The 16,458-nt window shown below is 45.0% G+C and overlaps 1 protein-coding gene across 1 annotated transcript in view; it reads left to right on the top strand.

The window, feature by feature from the left end:
- Positions 1-16,458, top strand: part of DCDC1 (doublecortin domain containing 1) — a 465,182-nt gene that overhangs the window by 176,749 nt on the left and 271,975 nt on the right. The window contains exon 10 of the mRNA XM_084852919.1: positions 7-99. Within this exon, the coding sequence (XP_084709045.1) occupies positions 7-99 (93 nt within the window). The remainder of the gene's footprint in view (positions 1-6; positions 100-16,458) is intronic.

Raw genomic sequence — 16,458 nt, 5'->3', positions numbered from 1 at the left:
TTTCAGCTGGATTCTTCTATTGATGGCCAGAAAAAGAAAATTACAAACAAAGGCATTCTGTCAATGAAAAAGGAAGAATTATGTTTAGAACAAGATGAAGTAAGTGAATGGCATTCCATAAGAAAGTAATGTTCATTAAGCACATATTATTTTGTCGAAGTAACAAAGCACTTTACTGCAAAGGTGTTTTTTTCCCCTGTTGTTGTTGTTAATATGCCACTCCATAACAAAAGGTTCTCTGAGCAGCCCACAACATAAAATATCAGATTAAAACCCAGCAAGCATCATAGTAAAACAATCAAACATAATACAACACAAAATTTGAAACTTAAACAGCAGAGAATAAAAAGTGAACTAGACAAGTTTCCCAAGCTACCCCAGAATTAAAAAGCTAAGCCAGTTTTTAAAATTGTACGTTAAAAGGCCTGGAAAAATAAAAAAAAGATTTTTGCCTGGCACCAAAAAGATATCAAAGTGGTTAGTTTTAGATTTGTAGCTCTTTCCCAGTTAATTTGTTGCTATTTTTAAAATCAAATTCATCCATTAATAGCTAGGTTAATTGTAGGTCTTTGAAACATTGTGGAAACTTTGTTTTTGTGGCTTTGGTGGGGTTGTGTGTGTGTTTTGGTATACTGATTCATTGGTCATTGTAGTTCTTGAAAAACATAGGCCAGTTTGTACATAACAACTAAGCAGATTTTTTTTCTCAAATCTTGGGTTGTCATGAAGGAGCCAATGTGCTAGTTCATGCTGCTCGATTGATCCCACTTGGCTCCTCCCACCAGTGGGAGAGGCTAAACAACACTGATTTCTGAACCCAGGGAAGTACTCTCTCCTAGCCCACTCTGAGTCACCACCAAACGTGGTGCTCAAAACAAGGCAGCAGGAACATTCAAATATTCCCATCACCCATTGATATCTCTTTGGATCAATCGATAAAGCTGCATCAGCAGCAGATTTTCTTTACAAAAGTTTCAGCAAAATGTGGTAGTCCTAAGTAGAACTAGGGATATCAGAGAATTCCACCACAGATCTTGGTGAGGCCGAATGCCAGTGCATTCAGCCCCCCGAAATCCGTAGCAGAACGAAGCCCCCACGCCCCGCAAAATGGGCCCGGAACGGAGCACCTACCTGCTGCCGTCGGTGCTGACTTGCAAATGTCAGCCGCATCTGCGGCCGCCATTCGCTTCCTCCATGTAGCCGTGATAGGCTACGTAAACCCGCAGAAGCCGTGATAGGCTACGTAAGTATGTAGCCTATCACAGCTTAACTAAGGGAACGCAAATGGCGGCTATGGCAGCTGCCATTGGCGTTCCCTTTTTTTCGCCGTTTTAGCCTACGTAAATATTTACGTAGGCTAAAACGGCAAGAAAAGGGAACGCAAATGGTGGCCACCGTAGCTGCCGCCATTTGCGTCCACTGTTTTGTTTTGTTTTTTGCTGTGATAGGCTACGTATATATTTACATAGGCTAAAACTGCAAAAAAAAGGGACGCAAATGGCGGCGGCTATGGCAGCCGCCATTTGCGTCCCTGCAGGCTGCCCAGTGGCCAGATGTCCGGCTGCGGGTGGCCCCGGCCGGCAGCTCGGCGGAATCTCCGCGGAGCCAAGCTGGTCAGAGAGAATTTGGGGGGGAGGGATGGAGCGCCTCCCCCCCACCGCGAATGTCACCCTTCGAAAAGGTAAGTGACTTTCGTACATCCCTAAGCAAAACAATAAATCAGTGTGTTTTCTTCTAATTCTGCGGTAAGAATGTATCGATGCTTGCTATAAGGTATACACTTACTTATTACTGATTTGCCAAAAACTAAGTATTACAGGTGTTTAAATAAAAAATTACAGCTGGAAACACTTGGTATGTGTATTACATGCAAAGTTACTTAGATTCTTCTGTTCATCATATACAGCTTCTGACTTTCTGTTGGAGCCAAGTAGATAAATATTTGTATGTCCATGTGAAGCTCTTTAAACAAGAAGAAATGGGACCATTATTATTAGGGGAAAATATAGAAAGCATAAGAAGCTGCCATGGAGTCAAATCATTGGTCTATCTTGCTTCATATTATCTGGTTGGAAGGAGCCCTCCAGGGTTTCAAACAGGAGACTTTACCAACAGCTATATCTGGAGATGCCGGGGACTGAACCTGTAATCTTTTGCATGCAAGGCATATGCTCTACCACTGAGTTACAACTCTTCCCCAGATTGGTTACAGATGTGGCTATGGCTTATATCGTCATATGTATTGGTAACTTTATAAGGAAATGACTGCTTCATGAAACCAATTGTGCATTAATTGCCCCTAATTATGAAAGCCAGTGTGGTGTAGTGGCTAGAGTGCTGGACTGGGACTCAGGAGATCCGGGTTCTAGTCCCCACTCGGCCATGGAAGCTCCCTGGGTGACTTTGGGACTCTCACCCCAACCTACCTCACAGGGTGGTTGTTGTGAGGATAAAATGGAGGAGGAGGAGGATTATGTACGCTGCCTTGAGTTCCTTGGAGGAAAAAAGGCGGGATCTAACTATAATAAATAAATAAATGTATGTATGTATTGTTTGGTTATATTCCAGACATTTGAATATGTGTGTTTCCCTTGAAAATAGTATAATACTTTTTTTCCCCTCAGCAATCAAAATGAATAAACCCTTCAACCCAGGTACATTTTAAATAATCCAAACAAGAATTTAGTTACTTCTTTCTTAACTTTCATTACAATTGTATTGCTGCTCCAAAGGAAAATATTAACTAAGTTCTTACTTGTATGGAAAAAACTGTAGTTTACATTGTCAAGACATAGTGTGCTAATCATAAGATTCTGCATGAAATATTGTAATGAAGAACTATTAAATCAAGCCCTTTTCCTTCCAAAGCTTCATGCTGTGAACCTGACAGCATATTCTATAACTGAAATAATACAAAATTGCTATAAAGCAAAAGTGGAGCATTATCTTCATGTAGATTTCTGGAGTACCTAAGCCATATTTTTTCAGAGAAAAGACTGGGAAATTTTACTAATTTCATTAGAATGCTTTTAGTAAAAATCTTATTTTTTTGTTACTTTAAAGTTTGAACTCTAGGAATGCTTCCCATTTATTTAGAATCCCATCGCTATTATTCCTAAATAGTAATCCAGATTTAGCATTTATTCTGCTTTTCAGGAGATAGTAGAAAAATCAAGTTTATTATACAATAGCATCTTTCGTTTTTACACCTCTATACTGTGGTTGCGATTCAGACCACTGTGTGTAGTCTTCTGTGCACACACAGCGATTTCTGAGCTATCGACTTCCAGCACCCCCTTCCCCCAAATCAGAGGCCTTATGGAGCATCAACCCATGAAGTTGGGAGGTTGTGTGTGTGCAGTCGCTGGAAGGAAAAATCAGCCACTGCCTTATGTGTGCAAAAGTGCTTTGCATGCACACATACAAGCCTCTATGGATCCTAGCTATTTGTTTTTCTTGTTTTGGAAATATGTTCCCCATAATTGCTTTTCACTAGCTGCATATTTTACAAATCTGTACGTTCTTCTTTGTGGTCTCTGTGCATCACACATATAGGCTCTGTGCCTACACGGAGCCTCAATTTGGGAAACTTCTAAAGCTGGGGAATTTTGGCCAGAACCCTTCCCCCACTGCTCCGAGGGTCTTTACCAAGTGCATGGTAGTCGTATGTGCCCATCTTCGTTTGCAGGGCATGGAAGTCTACCCTTACATTGACGACTGGCTCTTGGTAGCTTCAACGAAATTACAACTGATACGGTTGATAGAGGTGACCTGCGGTCTCCTCAACGGTCTAGGTCTATACATCAATATGGAGAAATCTCATCATACCCCTACTCAAAGCATAACATTCGTAGGAGCATTGTTGGACTCGGAAGTGGGAAGAGCTTTCCTGCCCATCACCAGGCTGGAAACACTAATCACCCTTGCTTCAAACATATTGGACAGCAAGGTTACTACAGAATTCAGGATTCAGCATTTGCTCTGGTTTATGGCTGCAATGACAGCAGTCGTCCGATATGCATGGTTGCATATGAGACCCTTACAAAATTGCTTTATCTGCCATTTCAACAATGGGTTGGATGCTCACCAGGTACTGCTTATACTTCCACCAGGAGTCAAGGACTCTCTGCAATGGTGGTTGGTACCGACCAACTTGAGTCAAGGTCTGCCTTTTCTCCCACCTTCCCCCTCTGTGGTCCTGACAACCGAGGCCTCCCTTTTGGGATGGGGATCACATTGCTGAACTCTGATAGTGCATGGCAGGTGGTCTCCCAGAGAGGCTGCTCACCACACAAATGTTCTGGAACTAAGGCTAGATCTACACTTACCACCTTTTTTTTTTGCTTCCAATGAGGTTTCACCGCCCGCCTTTCACACTACGCAGTACCTGCCTCGAATTGGAACTGGAATTTCCCACTTCCATGCTCCCGCTTTCAATACCCTAATATCCCGGTATTTCCCCTTAATGTGCTCTGATTTTCCACCTTTGCTACTGTATCCGGTCGTAGTCCCCTCCCCCGCCTGTCCGTATGCAGCGGTGTTTGTATTTCCCTCCTGTCCAATCACAGCTCTCGATGGCCCCATGTCTTCTTCCGGCTACTGATCGCATAGCTTCCTCAGCAGCCCCCATTTCCTCAGCAACAAGCAAAGGGCTGGATGTGCGCACGCTTGTCTGATCTCACAACTTCAAACAACTGATCTCACAGCTTCACAGCTTCAAATCTTTGAAGATCATGCCTGAATTAGAAAAAAAAAATCGCAGAGAAGCCCCGATTCTGCGAGGATAACACCTTAATTTAAAAAAAAATCCGGAGCAGGGGATAGGAGGGGGTAAAACCTAATTTCATTTGAAGGGATACAACAACCCCCTGCTCAGTGCAGGAAGCCTGATTCCCAGGCGCTCGCCCATAGGGATGGGGGAGAATTTCTCCCCGAAACATTGGGGGGCCAAGTGCCAACGTATTCGGCCCCCCGAAGTAGTTTCAGGGAGAAATTCTCCGCACCCCCCCCCCCGGGATGGGACTTACCTTTCCCGAATGTCCCTCCCGGTGGCGGGTCCCGGCGGCGGTTCGGCAGGTCTTCGTCAGGGGCGGGGGCGGCAGCCGGTCTTTCGACCAGCTGCCACCGCCGCCATTCCAAGAAAAGTAAAAAAAAAAAAACGCCCCCGTGATAGGCTATGTGACGATTAACGTAGCCTATCACGGCTAGATTTGCAAAGTCAGCCGTGATAGGCTACGTAAATCGTCACGTAGCCTATCACGGGTGACTTAAAAAAAAGAAAAACGTGCGTACGGCTAATGGCGGCCCCCATAGGGAGCCGCCATTTGCGTTCCTTATTTGGTCGTTGTAGTCTACGTAAAGATTACGTAGACTACGGCGAAAATAAGGGCAACGCTATTTGCGAAGCGCTTCCCCACTACCGCGAAGCAAGCTGCGAGACCAGGTAAGTGACTTTCGTGCACCCCTACTCGCCCGTCCAACTACTGACCAGGGCTGACCCCGCTTAGCATCCGAGATCAGACAAGCGCGCGCAGGAAAACAGCACAGCGCTCGAGTGTGACCTGAGCTCGCGCATTTGATGAGGCACTGCAACGGGGAAAATGGTGAGTGTGAATAATCACATTTTAATGTGAGAGCATTTAACCCGACGGGACACCGAATTCATTGCGATGGCAGGCGCAACGTAGATCGGCCCTAAGAGCCATGCTCAAAGCACTTCATGCTTTCGAGCTGGATTTGACAGGCAAGAAGGTTCAGATAGCATCAGACAACACGACTGTGGTGAACGAAGAAGGGGATACTAGGTCACTACCACTCATGGCTCTAACACTCTAGATATTCAGTTGGTGCATACCATGCTGAATAGCTTTAGTGGCGATTCACGTAGCGGGTGTGGACAGTGTTTTGGTTGATCAATTCAGCCGAACGATGGTGATATCTCATGAGTGGGAAATGGACAGGATGGTTCTGCACAGCATATTCAGGAAGTGGAGGATGCCACAGATCGATTTATTTGCTACAGCAAACAACACAATCTGTCTTCACTTCTGCACTAGAGAAGTGCAGAACAAGGCAGAAGTTCGATGGGAGATGCCTTAGCTTTTGTTTGGGTTGGGACTCTGTTTTACATTTTTCCTCCCTTCCCACTAATGACTTGAGTTCTGGCAAAAACGGCAAGGGACAGTACAGATTGCATACTGATAGCACCTTGGTGGCCCCGTCAGCCTTGGTTTGCCCCTCTAATGTGAATGGCTCAGGGTTGGTAGTGGCAGCTTCCATTGACTCCATCTCTCCTCACCAGGGAACACGGTCGAATTCGACACCCAGATCTGTCCATTCTTCATATGACAGCATGGAGAATCAGGTTATTGACAATCCTGCAATCCCAGCTGGGGTCCAGAGAATATTAGACGCGGCATGTAAACCTTCCACGCAATGTTCATATTCAAAGAGTGGACTACTTTTGTGGTGTTTGCTCGTCAATCTTTTCACCCCAGACCATGTTCAATGCATCACATTCTCTATTTCCTTCTTTCACTTTTTGAGGAAGGACTCAAACTTTCCTCTCTCAGGGTTTACTTGTCAGCTATTTCAGCGTTTCATCCTCCAGTTGAGGGTTTTTCCTTTTTTTCGCATCCGACTGCAAAGAGGTTTTTAAAAGGGATCAGGAATTTAGCACCTCCACACTGATCTACGGTACGTAGCTGGAGCCTTTGTGTTGTGCTGAAAGCACTTTCAGAGAAGCCATTTGAGCCTCTCGCCACCGTGGACTTATGCCTCCTTTCCTAGAAGGTTGCATTTCTTGTGGCCATAACATCTGCACATCATGCTAGTGAGCTTTGGGTGCTCAGGGTTGACCAGCCATACCTTAATTTTCATCAAGATAAAGTGGTGCTACGACGTGACCCGGGTTTTCTACCCAAAGTTGTTTTGGAATTTCATTTGAACCAGGACATTGTTCTGCCTGCCTTCTTTGCCTCCCCATCTACACCTTTAGAATCGACCCTACACACACTCAATGTGCGTCGTGCCCTTGCTTTTCACAGGGCGAGAACTTAAAAATTCTGATTGTCACCTCGTCTCTTCGTCTGTTATGGCAGCAAGTGGAAGGGCCAGCCTCTGCCCACACAGCATCTTGCTTCATGGATTGTTAAGACTGTCGAGCTTCCATATGAGTTGGCTGGACTCACCCGTCTGCTCCAGTTACAGTCATTCTACTCACGTGGTAGTGACATCTGTTGCATTCGAGAAAGGGATTTCTATTTCTGAACGGTGCCATGCAGCTATGTGGTCAATACCGTCTACCTTTGTCAAGCATTACAAACTGGGCACTCGGGTGAGAGCTGACTGTGCTTTTGGTCGGGCTGTCCTTTCATCAGTATCGTAATAGGACACCAGCCCACCTCCATTGTAAGTGAGCCTGTTAGTTGCCCATATGTGTGATGCACAGAGACCATGAAGAAGAAAGACAGGTTGCTACCTGTAACTGTAGTTCTTCGAGTGGTCATCTGTGCATTCACACAACCCGCCCACCGTCCCCACTTCGGTGTCATGCTCGAGTTGGATGTTGGGTACCGAAGTGTTCACTTCTCTTGGTTGCAGGGCTGCAATGCCAGTGTCAAAGAACTGAGGGAAGAGGTGGGAAGCTGCTAGGAATATGTGCACTGGATGGTGGGGGAAGGGTTCCCACCAAATTCCTCAGCTTTAGAAGTTTCCTGAATCGAGGCTCTGCGCAGGTGCAGAGCCCATGTGTGTGAATGCACAGATGATCACTCGAAGAACTACAGTTACAGGTAGTGTCAGGAGCGCCCTAGCTGCCTCTTAAAGTCCCCTCCAGTAGCCAAAACAAGACGCAGACAAAAGGGCTTCTTTCCACGGCTTTATTCCTTTACAACCTAATGACTCTTTCAGATGCTCATTGCCAGCGACTAAGCAAGGAACTGCATAGTGTATCATAGCAGAGTAACCTAAGCTCCAAGTACGCAGTTGGTCCCCGTTTGGAGAAGGGCGGGAAAAGCTCTGAAACTTATGGGCTAGGAGGGGAGGCTCCTGCCCTTACCCGTGGGGCATCAGGATGCAGCCGTTGCCATAGCACCAAGCGGGCTGAGCGCCTCCTCTCGGCGCCCTCCACCTTGCGCCTCTCTCTGTGCTGGCTCCTTGCATCTAGCAACAACCAATCTCCCGCTCTTTCGCTGCCAGGGTCACTATCTCTCTCAGGAATGCGAATGGGGGGGGGTGTCTCTCCCTGCAGCTGTGCCTCTGAGAGATGAGCGGGCTCCTCTCCCACAGGTTGTAGCTCTTCCTCAGAATCAGAGCTGCTTTGGGGCTCTATGGGTTCAGTTCCAACCCTGACAGGTAACAACCTGTCTATTTATGTCTCTCTTTATTCCAGACTCCAATTTATTATGAACAAAATAAAAATAATGCTCTGCTTCATTAATAGTAAAGTATATATTTAAAATTACTATATTAAAAGTTTTTCCCTATATTCCTTGTTGACACTTTCTTTTCACATATGATTATTAACAAAGGTGAAATTTGTATGTCCAGTACTAGAAATGCTTTTAAGCAGGATGTGGTCAAAGTAGAAAAGTATAAGCAATCGCAAGTTAGGATGTCCCCTGATGAAAAAGCAGGAGTATTGTTACTTCCTGCTTTTATGCATCTAGATTCCTACATTCTAGAGTAAATTTATAAGTAAGAAAGCAATCCTAAGAGTGGGGGAGATGGGGGTTCTTTAGTCCTCCAGTGTTTTTATTTAATCTCCCTCATTGGTTTCAATGGGATAGAAATTAACTACACCAGCTCCAGGCTGGCGTAGTTGACAGGCTTGATCTGGGGGTCTTTTGAGGGAGTGAAGAAGCTTTGATCTGGGGGCCTTTTGAGGGACAGGCTTGATCTGGGAGCCTTTTGAGGAGTGAAGGGGCTTTGATCTGGGGGCCTTTTGAGGGACAGGCTTGATTTGGGGGCCTTTTGAGGGAGTGAAGGCCACCCCCAACATCTCCCCAGAATGTACTTTTTCAGGTTCTATTGCTAGTGAAAACACTGATGCTCCTATGCCTGCAGAACCTTTTATGGTTATATTGGAGCCCATTATTGCTCCATCCTAAGCCCCTTCAGGTTCAAGAAGCAACAGTAAGAACTGGACATGGAACAACCGATTGGTTCAAAATTGAGAAAGGAGTACGACAAGGCTGCATATTGTCGCCCTGCTTATTTAACTTATATGCAGTGTACATCATGAGAAACACCAGGTTGGATGAATCACAGGTCAGAATTAAGTTTGCCAGGAGAATTATCAACAACCTCAGATACACAGACGATACCACCCTAACGGCAGAAAGCGAAGAGGATCTAAACAGCCTCTTTTTGAGGGTGAAAGTGGAAAGTGCAAAAGTTGGTTTGAAACTCCACATTAAAAAAACTAAGATCATGGCATCTGGCCCCATCACTTCCTGGCATATAGAAGGGGAAGAAATGGAAGCAGTGACAGATTTTATTTTCTTGAGCTCCAAGATCACCGCAGACAGTGACTGTAGCCATGAAATTAAAAGGCTCTTGCTCCTTGGGAGGAAAGCTATGGCAAACCTAGACAGCATAGTAAGAAGCAGAGACATCACCTTGCCGACAAAGGTCCGTCTAATCAAAGCTATGGTTTTCCCAGTAGCAACGTATGGCTGTGAGAGCTGGACTATAAGGAAGGCTGAGCGCCGAAGGATTGATGCTTTCGAACTGTGGTGCTGGAGAAGACTCTTATGAGTCCCCTGGACTGCAAGGAGGTCAAATCAGTCGATCCTAAAGGAAATCAACCCCGAGTGCTCATTGGAAGGACAGATACTGAAGCTGAAGCTGAAATATTTTGGCCACCTAATGCGAAGAGAAAACTCTCTGGAAAAGACCCTGATGCTGGGAAAGACTGAAGGCAAAAGGAGAAGGGGACGGCAGAGGATGAGATGGCTAGATAGCATCACCGATGCAATGAATATGAACTTGAGCACACTCCGGGAGAGAACGGAGGACAGGAAGGCCTGGCGTGCTATGGTCCATGGGGTCACCAAGAGTCGGACACAACTAAACGACTGAACAACAACAAGCCCCTTCCGACATCTGTTGAAGGGTTTATGATTGTTCTGTAAATCTTCTAGATTTTAGTGGAACGTAATTTCAATTTTGTTTTCAGTGTTGAAGATTTTATCCAAAGTATTCTGAAGACAAAAGCCTTAGTTCTGAAAAACAAAACAAAATCCAGTTCTCTCAGTTCCTCATATACTGTATTCTGCTAATAAAATATACAAATAAAATATATGTTGACAGCAGATTAAACCTTGCAGCTAGGTAGGGATGTACGAATCCCTTACCTGGTTCCGGTCCGGCGCTTTGGCAGTGGGGGGAGGCAATCCTTCCCTCCCCCCGGAATCCTCCCCAGCCAGCTCCGCTCCGCGGCAAGGCTGCGGAGCTTCCGGCCAGGGCTGGCCACAGCCGGACTTCCGGCCGCTGCTAGGCTGCTGCGGCCACAAATGGTGGCCGTCGTAGTGGCCACCATTTGCGTCCTTGCATTAAGCCGTGATAGGCTATGTAAGTATTTACGTAGCCTATCACAGCAAAAGGCAGGGATGCAAATGGCGGCTGCTACGCCATTTTCATCCCTGCCGCCAGGTAGGTCTGTTCTGGACGGGATTTCGGGGTGGGAGGCCATTTATGCCACAGACTCTGGGGGGGGGGATTCTAAAGAATCCGGCCTCACTGGAGTCCGTGGCAGAATTGTCCAACATCCCTACAGCTAGGTAGCAGTGACTATGGTTCCAGCTCTACCTTAGTTGTCTTTAAATGATTCCTGTCAAAGCAAACTTGTGAAAAGTACCCTTTGCTGTGCTGAACTTGGCAGAGAGTGCCACAAGGTGGACATGGAAGTTTGGATGGAATCTGGGGAAGGAAGGAGAGGAAGTCCCCCCACCCCTATCAACCAGCCCCTGTTCTGATTTCAGGATCCAGGTGAGAGGAAGAGAAAGGAATCAAGAGTAGTGTCTGACAGGACCTACCACTACCAGTCTCTGAACAAACCAAGCCTGGGAAGGAGCTGTGGCTGTGGGAAGCACCAGCTACTTTGCTCCCAAGTCCGGGGAATGGACTGCTGTCTGATGGGTTGGCTGAAGGCGTGCTACCTCAGCAGGGTTGCTCAGGAATAATCATGGCCTTAGTTTTCCTTTATTCTTGTGGTTTGCCCTCCCTATTTCCTTTTGTGATTCCCCCCTTGGGGTAAAGCTAAAAGAGACAAGTTATTAAAATATTATTAAAAGCATGCACTTTTTAACTTATGTTCAGATGGTATCCCTGAATACACTTATTTTCTTCCCTTTAACTGAATGGTTATAATTTTTTTCCTATGGAAAAAGTAAAGTGTTGTAGTAGGTAGCCATGCCTACCCCCAGCTCTGAATAGATTGGCCTTCAGTGACCACGGGTAAATTGGGATCACTGTAACATACAAGCCCTTCTGTGCCCCTCCCTTAATCTTAATTATGGGTATCACTTCTAACAGTGAACTGAAGTGGTGAGTGCCAACAGGATTGCTGAGAAAACAATCACTGAGAAACAATAGGGAGGTTTCAGCTTTCTTGGGGGAACCTGTTTTAAAACCTGCTTTAAAAGCTTAATGGCAAAGAAACAAGAGAAAAAAGCCCAATGAGAACTGAGCATGCTCAGTGGCCATGGGATAAAGAGTGACAGTTGGAAAAGACTACCAGGACACACAGGGACGAGGAGAGAGTGGAATGCCCTGCTTGGGGGAATGGCTAGTGGAACCCTGAGCAGGATCATGCTTTTAAGAGGGGGGGATACACTGCAGTCCCCTTCATGGATCACTGCCTTGTTGTGGCGAAGGGGCTTGCGTAACTCAATGAAGCCATAAGCTATGCCGTGCAGGGCCACCCAAGACGGACAGGTCATGGCAGAGAGTTCTGACAAAATGTGGTCCACTGGAGAAGGAAATGGCAACCCACTCCAGTATTCTTGCCAAGAAAACCCCATGGAACGTATCACAAGGCTAAAAGATATGACGCCGGAAGATGAGCCCCTCAGGTCGGAAGGTGTCCAATATGCTACTGGGGAAGAGCAGAGGGTATTTCCAAGTAGCTCCAGAAAGAGTGAAGCGGCTGGGCCAAAGCCGAAAGGACACTCAGCTGTGGATGTGTCTGGTGGTGAAAAGAAAATCCGATGGTGTAAAGAACAATATTGTTTAGGAACCTGGAATGTCAGATCAATGAATCAAGGTAAGCTGGAGGTGGTCAAACATGAGATGGCAAGATTGAACATCGACATCTTGGGAATCAGCGAACTAAAATGGACAGGCATGGGCGAATTTAATTCAGGTGACCATCATATCTACTATTGTGGGCAAGAATCCCTTAGAAGAAATGCAGTAGCACTCATAGTCAACAAAAGGGTGGGAAAAGCAGTACTGGGGTACAATCTTAAAAATGATAGAATGATCTCAGTACGAATCCAAGGCAAACCATTCAACATCACAGTAATTCAAGTCTATGCCCCAACCACTGAGGCCAAAGAAGCTGAGGTTGATCGGTTCTATGAAGACCTACAACACCTTCTAGAACTAACACCAAAAAAAGATGTCCTCTTCATCATAGGGGATTGGAATGCTAAAGTAGGAAATCAACAAATCACCGGGATAACAGGCAGGCATGGCCTTGGTGTACAAAATGAAGCAGGACAAAAGCTAATAGAGTTTTGCCAAAAGAACATGCTGATCATAGCAAACACTCTTTTCCAACAGCACAAGAGGCGACTCTACACATGGACGTCACCAGATGGTCAATATCGAAATCAGATTGATTATGTCCTTTGCAGCCAAAGATGGAGAAGCTCCATACAGTCAGTAAAAACAAGACCTGGAGCTGACTGTGGCTCAGATCATGAGCTGCTTCTTGCAAAATTTCGTCTTAAATTGAAGAACGTCGGGAAAACCACTAAACCGTTCAGGTATGACCTAAATCATATCACTGATGAATATACAGTGGAGGTGAGGAATAGATTTCAGGGATTAGACCTGATAGACAGAGTGCCTGAGGAACTATGGACGGAGGTCCGTAACATTGTTCAGGAGGCAGCAACGAAATCCATCCCAAAGAAAAAGAAATGCAAGAAAGCCAAGTGGCTGTCTGATGAGGCTTTACAAGTAGCTCACGAAAGAAGGGAAGCGAAAAGCAAGGGAGAAAGGAGAAGATATACCCAACTGAACGCAGAGTTCCAGAGAATAGCAAGGAGAGACAAGAAGGCCTTCTTAAATGAACAATGCAAAGAAATCGAGGAAAACAACAGAATGGGAAAGACTAGAGATCTCTTCAAGAAAATTGGAGATCTCAAGGGAACGTTTTGTGCAAAGACGGGCATGATAAAGGACAAAGAAGGCAGGGACCTAACAGAAGCAGATGAGATTAAGAAGAGGTGGAAAGAATACACAGAGGAACTATACAGGAAAGATCTGAATGTCCCTGATAGCCATGATAGTGCGGTCACTGAACTTGAGCCGGACATCCTCGAGAGTGAAGTCAAGTGGGCCTTAGGAAGCATTAGTAACAACAAAGCTAGCGGAGATGACAGTATTCCAGCCGAACTATTTAAAATCCTAAAAGATGATGCTGTTAAAGTGCTGCATTCAATATGTCAACAAATCTGGAACACTCAACAGTGGCCACAAGACTGGAAAAGGTCAGTTTACATTCCAATTCCAAAGAAGGGCAACGCCAAAGAGTGTTCAAACTACCGCACCATTGCGCTCATTTCACATGCCAGCAAGGTGATGCTCCAAATCCTACAAGCTAGGCTTCAGCAGTATGCGAACCGAGAACTACCGGAAGTACAAGCTGGGTTTCGAAGAGGCAGAGGAACTAGAGATCAAATCGCCAACATTCGCTGCATCATGGAGAAAGCAAGAGAATTCCAGAAAAACGTCTATTTCTGCTTCATTGACTACGCTAAAGCCTTTGATTGTGTGGATCACAACAAACTGTGGCAAATTCTGAAAGTGATGGGAGTACCAGACCACCTTACCTGTCTCCTGAGAAACGTGTACGAGGGCCAAGAAGCAACAGTAAGAACCAGACATGGAACAACCGATTGGTTCAAAATTGGGAAAGGAGTACGACAAGGCTGCATATTGTCACCCTGCTTATTTAACTTATATGCAGAGTACATCATGAGAAATGCCGGGTTGGATGAATCAGAGGTCGGAATTAAGATTGCTGGGAGAATTATCAACAACCTCCAATATGCAGACGATACCACCCTAATGGCAGAAAGCGAAGAGGATCTCAAGAGCCTCTTGTTGAGGGTGAAAGAGGAGAGTGCAAAAGCTGGTTTGAAACTCAACATTAAAAAAACGAAGATCATGGCATCTGGCCCCATCACTTCCTGGCATATAGAAGGGGAAGAAATGGAAGCAGTGACAGATTTTACTTTCTTGGGCTCCAAGATCACCGCAGACGGTGACTGTAGCCATGAAATTAAAAGACGCTTGCTCCTGGGGAGGAAAGCTATGGCCAACCTAGACAGCATAGTAAGAAGCAGAGACATCACCTTGCCGACAAAGGTCCGTCTAATCAAAGCTATGGTTTTCCCAGTAGTAATGTATGGCTGTGAGAGCTGGACTATAAGGAAGGCTGAGCGCCGAAGAATTGATGCTTTCGAACTGTGGTGCTGGAGAAGACTCTTACGAGTCCCCTGGACTGCAAGGAGGTCCAATCAGTCAATCCTAAAGGAAATCAACCCTGAGTGCTCATTGGAAGGACAGATACTGAAGCTGAAGCTCCAATATTTTGGCCACCTAATGCGAAGAGAAAACTCCCTGGAAAAGACCCTGATGCTGGGAAAGATTGAAGGCAAAAGGAGAAGGGGATGGCAGAGGATGAGATGGCTAGATAGCATCACGGATGCAATGAATATGAACTTGAGCACGCTCCGGGAGAGAGCGCAGGACAGGAAGGCCTGGCGTGCTATGGTCCATGGGGTCACGAAGAGTCGGACACGACTGAACGACTGAACAACAACAATTACACTGCAGTATTTTGTTGCAGCAGGTCCCACTTGTTTTGTTAATTTTTAATAATTTATTTTTCTTCTGCTAGTCGTAGGGAGAGGCAAGGAGCTGTGTAGATCACTGTTGTCCTATGTCCGAATTATTGACAATCTTGCCGAGTTCTCCCCACAGGTTTCATGGGGCACCACTTACAGCTGTAATACTACTTTTGCAGCAGGACTAAAAATGTTTTTAATAGAACAAAGCAAAACCCAATACATTTATTTCATAGCATAATAAAGGTTAGGTTAAGAGAGAGTGACTGGGCCAATGCAACACAGAGAGTAGACAGGGTGTCCCTAGATTCATTCCGTATCCACTGCTTCTCATTATGCTGCCTCAGGAGAAGCTCTGTGACAGGTTCAGTTCCTTGGTGTCAAGCGTGTATACTTTAATTCCTATAAAAATACCTATAGTGTGCTATGAATGCCCATACGATATGCTTAACACACATTCCATATAACATACCAGTGAAAAGCAACCCCATGGCAGAAAACACCAAGTACATCTATCTAAAGAAAGGAAAAACTCTGGCTTAACCAAGTTAAAACAGATATATACTCCCCTTAGCAACAGCCTCCCTTGTCTTGATGCTTGCAGTCCATCCAGCCAAATCCATGCAGAGTTTTCCTGGAGAATGAGAAGTAAAATGTGTGTGTTTTCTGAAGCACAATGAGAGTGTGCATCCCCCCCCCTCACTTATGCATACATAAAGCTTTCTTTTGTGAACAGGATTCATAGGGTCAGATAATGTGTAAAGGGAAAGGCTATATATCTCACAGGCCTGCATGTTTCCACATGGATGCTTCTCCACACACACAGACTGAATTATGAACAGACCTATTAATACGGGGATCACAAAAGGTCAAGTTTTGTCTTCTTTCAGAATTGTATTTGAATGTGTGGGTGGGGTGGGGAGAGGGATTTTATTTTAGAAAAAAAAACTATTTACAACAAAGAATTTTATATGGGGATTTATTTATTTATGTATTTATTTGGGTTTTGCAGCATATAGAAATAGACAGAAAAATTAAATGTTAAATTGTTGAGGAACATAGACTTGTAACATTTTGTATTTTGGTCACTTGCAGATTGACCTTTGAAAGTATTTTGTTTCCAAAGGAATAAAAATACAAGGAAGCCATTTGCAGAATAGTCTTTGTTGATACAGGGTATGTTTGATGTAGCTGAAGAAACATTCAGAGCATTGCTGATGAATAACAACTGATGTTTCTTTCTTTTATAACAATGCAACTCCAAGTCCACACGAAAACTTTTACTGAAGTAACCAAGCTGAATTAACAGGCTCAACTAATAATCTGTAACCTTAATAACCATTTGAAACAAGATATGTAGTAGTGGCATATA

This window comes from Heloderma suspectum, chromosome 1 (assembly GCF_057233095.1).
Source record: "Heloderma suspectum isolate Gila_16-S chromosome 1, 16-S_ref, whole genome shotgun sequence".
In the NCBI taxonomy this organism is placed as follows: domain Eukaryota; kingdom Metazoa; phylum Chordata; class Lepidosauria; order Squamata; family Helodermatidae; genus Heloderma; species Heloderma suspectum.
This window is presented reverse-complemented; position numbering and strand designations above follow the sequence as displayed.